The sequence below is a fragment of the Papaver somniferum genome, chromosome 7, assembly GCF_003573695.1.
Source record: "Papaver somniferum cultivar HN1 chromosome 7, ASM357369v1, whole genome shotgun sequence".
Lineage (NCBI taxonomy): Eukaryota > Viridiplantae > Streptophyta > Magnoliopsida > Ranunculales > Papaveraceae > Papaver > Papaver somniferum.
Window position 1 is genome coordinate 245,223,218 of NC_039364.1, and position 12,242 is coordinate 245,235,459.

A 12,242-nucleotide genomic window follows, 5' to 3' on the forward strand; every position below is an offset into this window, starting at 1 on the left:
TATAACCGCAGTTTCCATATGAATCACAAATTTCTTGATATAACTATGTTTCCTGATCTTCGTAAAACTATGTTACTTTATTAAGACTATGTTAACCAATAATACTAACATTACGAAGATGTATTTATACTATGACCAAAACTATGTTTCCTGCTTCTGGTGTTAAGAAGATTTATTTATAAAACCTTAATGCAGCTTTTCATTACAATAAGGGATCCATCTAACGATTTCTGTATATTGATTGTTTTCTAATCAATAATTTTTGTCGGATTGCTATGAGGTACGCATTAAACTAATTCTGTATAATTTTTTATATCTGGTACAAAGTTAACCGATTATTGTATGAACTTTTTTACAAAACCTAAAAAAAAAAAATTATTTCAGGACACCAATTCATCCCCTCGGACATTCAACCAGACAATTCATCCCCGTCGGACATTCAACCAGACAAAACAGAACTTGTAAAAAAGGAAATATCAAAGGTAAAATTATAATCATCAGAATTACAATAATATAAAAGAGAAAATAATTTTGCGTATAAGTATAAGCACCACAATAATATTGTATGAGAAATAAGTATTGAGTTAGAACAGAAAATAATTTTGCGTTTATTGTTTACAGGCAAGATCTTTGGGACAAAAAGCACGTTGGGAAAAAGAGAGACAAAGGAAAAATAATCAACAAGGAACTATACTGAACCAAGATGTGGAATTAGAATTTAACAACATACATCAACGAGATAATGCTTCTGCCAATGAGCAGCATAATCGCACAGAAGAATATCCAATAATGCAAACCCGAATTCAGTTATCTCATGGGAAGGAGGTATCAAAGGTAACATTGATATTATGTTAAATAAAACATTGATTTAGACCAACAACTAACTACTTTTATAATTTACAGGCAAGATCGTTGGGACAAATTGCACGCTGGAAAAAAGAGAAACAAAAAAAAATGAATCATGAAGGAGCATTAGTCAAGCAATGTGTGCAGCTAGAATGTGAACATGTACATCTACAAAATAATGTTTCTGCCAATAAGTAAGGTGATCCATTGAAAGAGCATAAAATGCAGACACAGGCAAGAAAACACCTAAACTCTATAATGATATTTAAGTAGTTTATAAACATTTGAATTTAAACAATAATGTTGTATATATCTTTACTTAGTAAACTCCTGGTGTACCAATGACTGTTGTTCTTGGCATTTAGGCATTCAAGTAGTTTATAACTAACTGAAAATAAACATGTAATTGCAAATATATATTTTGGGTAGTTTATAAGCATTTCAAATTGCTAATTTCAAATAACAGGATGCATTGTGCGCACAACAAGCACATCGACAAGGAGGTAATCCACAAACAGATCATCGCGATAGAGATAAAGAAGAAATACAAGATAGACATCCTAAAAAAATCGAATCAGACAGGAATCAATTTGTTACACAGAGAGCTAAGGTATTGTTTTCAATAATTTTATTTTGAAACAATTTATCCAACCTTTCCTAACACAATTACCGTTGAATGCTTGATCACTCATTTACTTAAAATGACAGGAAAGGATGAAATTATCCCAACGCCGACGCCGAATTAGAGAATTGGAGCAACGACCAAAAAAGGAGACATTACCATCAGTATCATCGGTAAAGTTAATTTGCAGTCGTAGCAATAATATTCTGTAAAGAACAAAATGAGCTAGAACAACAACTTATTTTACGCTTATACAGGCAAGATCCTTGGGACAAAAAGCACGTTGGCAAAAAGAGAGAGAGAAAAAAATATTCAGCAAGGACTTACACTGAACCAAGATGTGCAAATGGAGATTGAGCAAGTACAGATACAAGGAAGTGCTTCAGCCAGTGATCATGGTGATAGAAAAGAAGAACATTCAATGCAAACTCAAAAGCAAGCAACAAAATGAAAAGGAAAGACGCCGATACAATTACAGGTCAGAAAATATGCAAAATGATATTATCTTCAAATGATTCATTTATGACCACCTTAGAATTAATATCAGTTGTAATAGCACAGGATGGTCATCGCCCCAAAAAATTAAAAATAGTACAACCTCCCGTGCTATGTGTAGAGTCAACAAATCCTGACATTGAGGCCGCGTGCGGCGATCAGGCAAGTGATTTTTTTGGAAATCCAATTGGAAATTGTTTATATACGCGATTGAAAACAAAAATCACGTGGTTTTATGTACCTTTCTTTTGTTGCAGCTGAATTCACCAGAAGTGGAGAGCAACGTTCATATAGGTCCAACCAGTGCACAATCTTCCACAACAGAAAACGAAATGTAATTTCATCATATTCACAAATGTTAATTTCATACGGATTCTATCTGGATCTTCATCTAATGATGTGGTTTCACATTTATTACTCATCTAATGATGGGCAATTTTCTATAATTTAAAGTTATTCATCTAATGACGTGTTTTGACGTTTCTTTCTCAACAGGTCTGTACCAATTCCAGACGTATCATCTGATGAGTACACTGATCATTACTATTCTTCAGATGACATTCTTGAAGATGAAAACAACGATGTACTAACACAATTCAGTAATGTACGTACAAACGCTGGAAATAAACGTAAATCTGGAAGGAAGGCACGTTCAACTGTTAATGAGGATAGAAGAAATTATCTTGGAAAAATGGATGTTCCATGTCCATTTTGTGGTGCATTGCATTGGATTGATGAGAAATTGTCTGATTCATCGTTTAAGAATCCTGAATTAGGGACATACTGTCACAAAGGAAAAATTCAATTACCGCCACTACGTGAACCTCCTCCGGAAATAATGGAGTTATTCGAAGGAAATGACTATCGTTCAAGATTGTTTCGACAAGGTATCAGAAATTTCAATGCTGCTAACGCATTTACATGTCTGGGATGCAAATATGACACAAGGGCAGCAAAGGGAAGTGGCCCACCCTGCTTCTCAATACACGGTGAATTGCAACATTACAGTGGATCGCTGATGCCAAAACAAATAGGCGATGCTATTTACTCTCAACTATTTTTATATGATCCAGCTCATGCATTGTCCATACGTGAAAAAAGAAATAAGGATCTAGATAGAGAAATATTTAGTATCATCCAAGATACTCTATTGAAACACAGCAGATTCATTCCTTTGTATCGTCACGCATACGATATCTTGAAAGATAGGCAGGCTTCATCTGACAAAACAGTTCAAGTGTCACTGCATTTTAATGAGAACTCAGATCAGCGTCGTTATAATTTGCCAGCGGTTGAAGAAGTATATGTTATCGTTCTTGAAAAACCAGGAGATGTGACAACAACTCGAGATATTCTGTTGCATCTAAAAGATGGAAACGGCTTAACAATAATAGATGAATGCAATCCTGCTTACCTACCTTTACATTATGTTTTGTTATTCCCTTACGGAGATCTAGGTTGGAGCATTGAGCTTGCACAATGGGATGTGGATGAAAAAAATATACAGATACACGAATATCTCATATGCAGTACTTCAGTTACCGGCTCTTCCAACGGAGATCAGAATATTCAACAATCCTAAGAGGTGGAAAGCTACTCCAGGAAATTCATAGTGGATGCTTGGGCTTCGACAGAACAAAATCGTTTGGATCATATCAAATTTCACCAAGGAAAGTTACGCGCGGATCATTATGGTTCCATAATAAAAATGAAAGAAGACGGGATAACGCCTAATAAAGGAGGTACACCATGCGTTTTACTGTCATCACATATTGGAAGTCCGAGGCACATGTACGAAATTTACCAAGATTCGATGGCAGTTACACGTTTTAACCATCATCCTGATTTTTTTCTGACAATGACTGCAAATCCGAAATGGCCAGAAATCCAAGATGCGCTTCTAGAGCGCCAACATGCGTGTGATCGTCCTGATTTAGTGGCACGGGTTTTTGAATTAAAAAGGAAGGCGCTTATGGAGGAGATAACCAAGAAAGATGTGTTTGGAAAAGTTGTAGCTCATGTCCACACTATAGAATTCCAGAAACGGGGGCTACCACATATGCATCTGCTGATATTTTTAGAAAAATCAGAGAAAATTTGTACTGTTCAACAGGTTGATAAATATGTATCAGCGGAATTTCCTGACGAGAATGAAGATCCAGTTCTCTTTGATACTGTCAGAAAGTGCATGGTTCACGGACCATGCGGTGATCGGAATCCAGAGTCTCCTTGCATGAAAAACGGAAAATGTACTAAAAACTACCCTAAGAAATACAATGATACTACGTGTCTAGATAGTGGCGGATACCCAGTATATCGTCGAAGAGATGATGGAAGAGAAGTTATCGTCCGCAATGGACGTAAAGCATACAACACTGACGTTGTACCTTATAACCCACACTTATCAAGAATGTTCAACTGCCATATAAATGTGGAAGTATGCGCCGGAGTAAGAGCAGTCAAATACATAAACAAGTACATCTACAAAGGATATGATAAAACCACAGTTGTTGTTGGAGCAAAAGATGAGGTACAAATGTACATTGATGCAAGGTATATTGGACCGCCGGAAGGTGCATGGCGTTTATTCGGTCACTCAATGCATAAGGAAGAACCAAATATCGTCAGATTGGCGATACATTTGCCAGGAAAACAAAGAATTATCTACGAATCAGAAGGAACAATACAAGGGGTTACAGATAAGGCTGAGAACTATAAGTCAACCTTGATGGCTTATTTTGAATATTATACTGAAAATCCAACGGCACTCGCATATACCTATTAAGAGTTTCCACACCACAACACTTTGTATGGAGTAAAAAAGTGGAAAACCAGGCAACGGGGTTTTGCGATTGCTACAATGTATTTTTTTCTCCCAATGCCGGAGAATTGTACTATTTGAGATTGTTGCTGACCGTTGTTGCTGGTGCAGATTCATTTGACAGTCTCAAAACAGTTAACGGTGAACTGTGCCCTACATTCAAGAAAGCGTGCATAGAACTTGGATTACTAGAACATGATGGAGAACCGCTGGCGCTTCTTGAAGAGGCCGCCGATATCCAAACAGGCAGTCAGCTACGGAAACTATTCAAAATCGTCATATCTGACTGCAACCCAACAGAACCAGAAATATTGTGGGAAAAGTTTGGGAAGAAAATATGCGACGATCTCCCTCATGGATTGAGAACAATGTTTGACATTCAAAATCCAACGGATGAACAGACTTTAAATTATGGATTGTACCTCTTGGATAGATTGTTGCGTGAAGGCGGAAAAAAACTAAAACATTTTTCTAACATGCCACGGCCAAAAGAAAATTGGGGTAAGATAATTGGCAACAGGTTGTTATGTGAGCATAGGCAACTTCAGTTTGCAATCCAACAACCAGAACTTCGAAGAAATATTGCAAGCTTGAATCCAGAACAGTTATCAGCATACAATAAAATAACAGAGTCTGTACAACAAAGGGATGGCCGTACTTTTTTTCTGAATGGAATCGCAGGGACGTGGAAAACTTTCGTATATAATACTGTAGATGCAAGCTGCCGATTCAATGGCGACATAGTTCTTACCCCGTTGCATCATCAGGTACTTCTCCAATGCTTTTAACCGTGCAATTTACTTTTAAATAAGATAATTACCTGACAATGACCAATATTTAAAAAGATTGTTAGTACTTCCATGTCGTAATATGTTACAATCATTAAAGCATTTACATATGTCATAATGATTCATAAGGATTATCCTTTTGTCTTTACAGATGTTATTGTTTATTTGGTTGGCTGAAATTCATGTCATTAAATTACCGCTTAACTGCTCATTGCTTTTAGGTTCTACACCATGAATGTTTTTGTTAATTGTAAATTTTTATACCTAATGATCTTTATGGTTACTTTATTACAAGGTATTGCTTCATTACTTTTGGTTGGGGGTAGAACAGCACATTCAACATTCAAGATCCCAGTAGAGATCAACGAAACCAGCGTATGTTCAATTCCTAAACAAAGCAAAGAAGCTGCATTTCTTAGAGAAGTCAAACTGATTACATGGGATGAAATGCCAATGCAGAATAGATATTGTGTAGAATCAGTTAATAAACTAATGCAAGATGCATGTGAAAACGAACTACGTTTTGGCGGTATTAACGTTGTTATGGGGGGAGACTTCCGCCAAACTTTACCAGTTATACCAAATGGAGGACGCGCAGATGTCGTAGGAGCATGTGTTAGAAGCTCCATACTCTGGAATGATATAATAGTTCTGACACTTACAAAGAATATGCGTCTTGATCAGTGCAATCCAGAAAACATAGCTTTCGCCGAATTCTTGCTCGAGGTAATATTTGTTCACACTGCATTTTAAAAATATTGAAACAAAAAAGATTAAAAATAATATTTAACTTATACGTTATGCCAATTTATGATAGGTCGGATCAAAAGCTGATGAAAAAGTACAACTCCCTTCATCAGTACATAGATGCAAAGACATGAAAGAGTTGATATCTAAACTGTACCCCTCTTTAGGGACATCTAATCAAGTGTCACCTGAAGAATTAACCGAGAGAATCATCTTATCAGCACGAAATGATGATGTTAACGATATTAACACGGAAGCATTGAATATTTTAGATGGAGAGACGTTCACTTATTTAGCCGCAGACAGATTGAATCCCGACGAAAGTGGCATAGTCCCAAATTATAGCAGCGAATTTTTACAGAATTTAAATCCACCAGGAATGCCCTTATTCAGGCTAAATCTTAAAATTGGATGTCCAATTATCCTGATGAGAAATCTGTCTCCATCCGTGGGTCTTTGCAATGGTACCAGATTATTGGTTACTAAATGTGGTAGACATGTACTTCAGGCTAAAATTCTAACCGGTCATAAAGCAGGAGAGACAGTATTGTTGCCAAGGATATCATTTCAACCATCAGTTTCAGAATTGAATATAAACATGTCAAAGCGTCAGTTTCCAGTTAGGGTAGCCTATGCAATGACAATTAATAAATCACAAGGGCAGTCTGTAAAGTACGTTGGAATCGACTTAAAAACTCCTGTGTTCAGCCACGGCCAGCTTTACATGGCTTTATCAAGATGCACTGCTGCCAATAGAATAACACTACTTCTTGAAGACAAGACTGAAGAACTTGAAACAACTAACATTGTATTTCCAGAAGTTTTATTGTAATTTATTGTCGCAGTATTTGGAAATTAATCGTTATGGTTTATTCTAAAGACAACTACATTGATGCATAAAGAAATCAAATATATTTAATAAATATTTGTCTAAAGAAATAGTAACAGATTTTACAGAAGTACGAAGTACCTGAAATATTTGTCTTTCACTTTAACAGATTTGATGTATGCCAAATTTACAGCAAATGACACCTGCAAAGGTACAAATGAGAAGTCAGAATATGTTATAGCCCATATGTGGTGTATATCAAGACTACAAAATCTGCAAAGATACGTCGAGAAGTATGCTGTATTCTTGGCAGAACAAGCACCGCGAGAAGGGGAAAAAATTAATCTAATAATATTCAGAAAATCATTAAGTTTGTTGTGGTAGTTATTTTAATAGGCACCATCCTTGGCATAACAAGCGCGTCGAGAAGAGATAATAAAGATAAACATCGTAGGGAAAGACATAAAAGAGAAACACAAGATAAATAGACTCAAACAATAATATCAGACGGGTAATAATGACTTCACCATGCAGAGAGGAACAAAAGTATTATTTCACAAAGTGTATTTCAAATTACTTTATCCAACATTTACTTTCAGATGTTCAATAACTCACTTAGTCAAATTGACAGGTAAGGAGACTATTGGCCCAACAAAAACGTCGCTGCAGATAGTTGAAGCAGAAGCCAGAAAAGTCAAAACGGGAACCATCGATGGTACAGTTCTAAGTCATAATAAGAACATTTAATTTTCTGCAAAAATAAATTCTGATTACAGGAAACTCAAGTTCAACTGAAAATGTCTAATGGATAGCCAACGTTACATGGAAAACGTGCATATTCTGATTACAAAACTAAAGCCTGATAGTCTAAATTAAGATCAATAGAGAAGAGAGAAGACATACCAAATGGTTTGCGAGATTGGTAAATCTTCAGGACAACACTGTAGTAATCAACGTAAATGATGTTGGTATGTGGGTGCATTTCTCTCAAAATATCTAACTCTTTCTGAAGCAATTTGTAGTGGTACATGGGGAACTCATTTAACCAGTTCACACAACTACTGTCATCATAATCGGCTATTTCAGGGCTCCTAAATTCAGTTAAATAAAGTGCTGCCCACCCAATTAGTAAGTTTCCAAGACCATGAACGTTACAGCACCTTCATTTATCAAAACCTGTAGTCATTAGTCGGATGTTAGATCATTCAGTAATTTGTGTTTTCCTAATACAGTAGTAATACACTAATACTAGAACAACTTATTGCGGCACAATAAGTTTGGGTCACCGTGACTTGGACCAAGGTCTCAAAAAGATCGCCATTTTTCATATTATTGGAGTCATCATATGCAAGTTTGTGGGCACTGTAACATGGAAACCAAGGTCTCAAAAAGATCACCGTTTTCCATATTACCGGAGCCAACTCATATAAAATACCATCACATAGGAAAATTAAAACAATAAAATGCCTAAATGATGAGTAAAGGAAAAAAGGCTTATAAGAGACGAAAATTTTCGCAAGGAAAAAAGAGGTAAAAATACTTATAACTGTTGGGAACCAAAAAATTCTTAGAGGACAATAAAAGAATGATACATATGTATGGGTGAGATGCAGAGAACACACCTTTCGCAGGAATGCCGTAAATTCAGCAGTAAATTTCACCAGCACACATGATAAATTTATTTTGAGAGACATAGCAATGACAGCAAATGCCTACAATTAGCAAAGTGAAGTCACATTAAGTAATTAAACAAATATTACATAGGAGAGCAAACTTAATCAACTCTTCTAAAGATCTTAACTTGCCTCAACTACAATAAGTACAATTATATCATTACCCATCAGATCAGGACAAAGCAAGAGGAGATTAAGAACATAAATGGAAATTAGGATTGTCTAAAACCTAATTTGCTGGAGTTTTTGTGACTGAATCTAAGAAAAAGAAAAATTACTAATTTGTGTATGATGAAAATGTTAGGGTTTGAAATTTAGGGGAAATTTGACGAGAAAATAAAAATATGAGAAAGATGATGCAAATAAGGAGATTGAAAAATATAACCAAAATTCGAGCTCATCACTGTGTATATGTACATACTATAGAGATGGTTTTGATTCTTTTAGGACAAAAATTTGGGAAAGAGATTCAGCACAACATAAAGAGAGGAGGAGGAAGAAAGAGAGTATGAGGAAGAATAAAATAGATATAGTTTCCTCCAAATGACGAGCACGAGATACCCAATCTGTACATACCCGGTACTTGGTATTTGATACCCGTATCAAAAATTCGTACATACCCGTATTAGATATTTTGTATTAACACGTATTACTACATCAACCGTATTCGTTGTGTATAAACTTGAATTCCTAAAATTTTAGAAAATGGAAATAGAAAAAGAAACAAAAAAAAAGAAAGTCAGGACAATACACAAAATAGAAAGTACCTCTCATGGTATTTATTTAAGAATTTAATTATACCTTTGGAATAAATAATGATAAGACCCTTACGACCAAAATAAAAATAAAAATGTCAAGAGGTTGAGGGGTGATGCCTAGTATTCTCATAAATTAACCAGCTCTTTCACGTTTGTCACATGCAATTGATTTACCGACATACATTATCATCTTTGACTTTCCAAGTTTGCAAGACCAAAGTGCATTCCGTATATATTCATTTCTCCAAAAATGTAGTGTCCGGTCCAAACAACATTAACCAGGTCACCTAAGTTAAGTGGCTACTGGTTGTAAATCGAAAGGCCCACTATGCTTCTTTTCACTTGGTCAAAATTCCAAATCAGGCCCACTAGCTTGATTATGTTGATTTACCGGTGACTAGTCGATTGGTGTTGGCTTCCATAATTGATGTAGAACATCTATACTTTCTTTTAGAGTCTTCTTAGCTTGCTTATCACACTTAGTCTTTCCTGTTTTAGTGTTTCCTTATTTCTTCTTTTAGTGTTTTTCCTATTTTTAGATTCTTCTTCATGCCTATATAAACATGCTTAGTTCGTTCTTGTTAGACAATTCAATTATTATCAAGTTATTAAACAAACTATGTTCAGAGCAATTTATCTCTTTTTCTTTTCCAAACCTTAATACTTTCATTTGTTTCTGATCATATTCTTCTTTTCTCATCACCTGCAACCTCCGTGTTGCATTCTTCTAGTTTGTTATACATTAACTGGTATCAGAGCCAACGTTTTGAGATTCTTATCTCAAAACAGATACTCAATTCGCTTCCGCAACTCAAACCCTAATAAAAAAAAATTAGTTAGTTTTTATGGGTGACCAAATCACGAGAGCAGAGTTTGCAAAAACTACAGAGAGGTTAGATCAACTTGAATGTTGCAAGTATGCAGAGCATATTAGAAGATATACAAAAGAAGATGAATATTAAAGATACGTCTGACGGTGGAATAAAATCAGAGAGCGAAGAAAAATATGATACTGAGAACAAGTCACAGGAAGAAGGAAAACATTCTAGATCAAGATATTCTTCTAGAGATGAGAAGAAACATAATGGTTCCCGTGATATTCATACTCCAGAAGGAGTTAAAAAAATAGACAATGTGAAAGAGAAAACTATCAATCTCACAAGAAGTTTGTTAACCCTCAATTTATCAGTAGTGAAGATGATGCTGAAGAATATTCAGAAAGATATTGGGCTGGAGAAATATGTATGCGTACAAATCAAAACTCTTCTGGATCTCTCCCTGATTACAAACTAAAGGCTGACATTCCTACGTTCAGTGGTAGGTTCAAAATTGAACAATTACTAGACCGGTTTTATGAAGTTGAATCTTTTTTCGACTTTATGGATGTGTCAGAACGCATTCAAGTGAAACTAGTAGCTTACAAACTCAAGGGAGGAGCTGCTGCTTGGTGGTCTAAGGTTGGTGAAGATCGCAAGAATTTTGGTAAACCACCAGTGAGATCATGGAGGAGAATGAAAGGCCTCATAAGAGATAAGTTTTTGCCAAGAGACTATAAACAACAACTTTTTATTAAGCTTCAAACTTTTCAACAAGTTGCAAGGTTAGTAGAAGAGTATGTCTCTGAGTTTTACAATTCAATAGCACGTAATGAACTTAAGGAAACTGAGGAACAACTGGTAGCCAGGTTTACCGAAGGTTTGAATCGACTGATTCAAGAAGGAATGACTCAAACAGTTTATACTATGGATGAAGCAATTCAACAAGCCATTAAGATTGAACAACGTATTATTCGTTCTCCAAGATTTCCTCCTAGACAGAATTCCAAGTATCAAGGTAACTTCAAAACTTCTTCTTCATATAGTAATTACAGTGAGAACCCTTCTTATCAAGGTGATATCCCTAGTCGACCACAGTTTCGAGCTACTAATTTTACAAATTCTCCTACTCCAAAGAATCCTTCGCCCATTCTCCCTATTCCAGCTGAATATCAGTCCATACAGCCATCCCAAATTTTACTTCTATACTAAGTAATACCTGATGTGATTTTCAAATTTGTTGTTGTAGTAATAAAGATTCGAACTCTAAGACTTGTGAAGATTAAATTTAAAGATTTAAAGGGAGAGTTATTGGGTCTAGGATTCCATCGAATTCGTAACTTAAGGTTCAATTATCAATTACTTTAACAATTATAGCTCAATATAAAGTTTCATTGACTCTAATTCATTGCCTAAAGTAGATTTCGAAAGTAATGGTTGTATATCTAAAGTATGGGATATCAAAACCTTTAAGCCAGCATAACCCATCAATTGAAATGACAACTATTCAATGATAATCATAATTCAATTAAATAACTGTGCAATGAGTCATAAAAATAATTGAATAAAATCACCCGCGTATGATATTCGACTTCCTCCGTCGACCCAGTGCAGGGGTTTAGCTTTTCATTATGAAAACACACTCAATAATATAATTCATAGCTCAAATGGTGTTTTTATTGGAGAAAACTAATAAAACAGAGGTTTGCAACACTTTATAGGTGTTACAGAGTCCACCATTACAATGAAATTCAAATATTGTTGCTGAAGCTGCTGTTACAGAAAAACTATATATGGAAACTTTCGAAAAGAACTGTCGCGAAGCTAAGAACATGCGACAGTTTTAAA

At 35.4% G+C, this 12,242-nt stretch overlaps 2 protein-coding genes across 10 annotated transcripts; one reads left to right on the plus strand and one right to left on the minus strand.

Annotated features, from left to right (window-relative positions):
- Positions 1–849: 849 nt before the first annotated feature.
- On the plus strand, positions 850–4,323 carry LOC113300036. 2 transcript variants are annotated; one of them, XM_026549171.1, is made up of 6 exons: positions 1,319–1,456; positions 1,555–1,641; positions 1,726–1,946; positions 2,030–2,125; positions 2,221–2,297; positions 2,459–4,323. In XM_026549171.1, coding segments are annotated over exons 5-6 (1,089 nt in total). In that variant the 5' UTR covers positions 1,319–1,456; positions 1,555–1,641; positions 1,726–1,946; positions 2,030–2,125; positions 2,221–2,295; the 3' UTR covers positions 3,546–4,323. The 2 variants fall into 2 exon arrangements, 1 of the variants encoding a protein (XP_026404956.1); XR_003335364.1 differs by lacking the exons at positions 2,221–2,297; positions 2,459–4,323 and adding an exon at positions 850–1,080 and having other exon boundaries at positions 1,313–1,456.
- A 286-nt stretch (positions 4,324–4,609) lies between these two features.
- LOC113300037 lies at positions 4,610–9,493 on the minus strand. Of its 8 annotated transcripts, XR_003335367.1 has the most exons (8): positions 8,986–9,405; positions 8,771–8,860; positions 8,052–8,324; positions 7,764–7,899; positions 7,290–7,351; positions 6,144–6,314; positions 5,883–5,960; positions 4,610–5,604 (listed from the first exon to the last, which is right to left on the minus strand). XR_003335367.1 is itself a non-coding variant. In XM_026549172.1 (5 exons), exons 1-5 carry the CDS (start codon positions 8,987–8,989, stop codon positions 5,601–5,603), a joined length of 363 nt encoding a protein of 120 aa, XP_026404957.1. In that variant the 5' UTR covers positions 8,990–9,491; the 3' UTR covers positions 4,610–5,600. The 8 variants fall into 8 exon arrangements, 2 of the variants coding, with proteins under 2 accessions (XP_026404957.1, XP_026404958.1); XR_003335369.1 differs by lacking the exon at positions 5,883–5,960 and having other exon boundaries at positions 6,235–6,314; positions 7,764–7,811; positions 8,986–9,398; XR_003335366.1 differs by lacking the exon at positions 5,883–5,960 and having other exon boundaries at positions 6,235–6,314; positions 8,986–9,385.
- Positions 9,494–12,242: the final 2,749 nt, after the last annotated feature.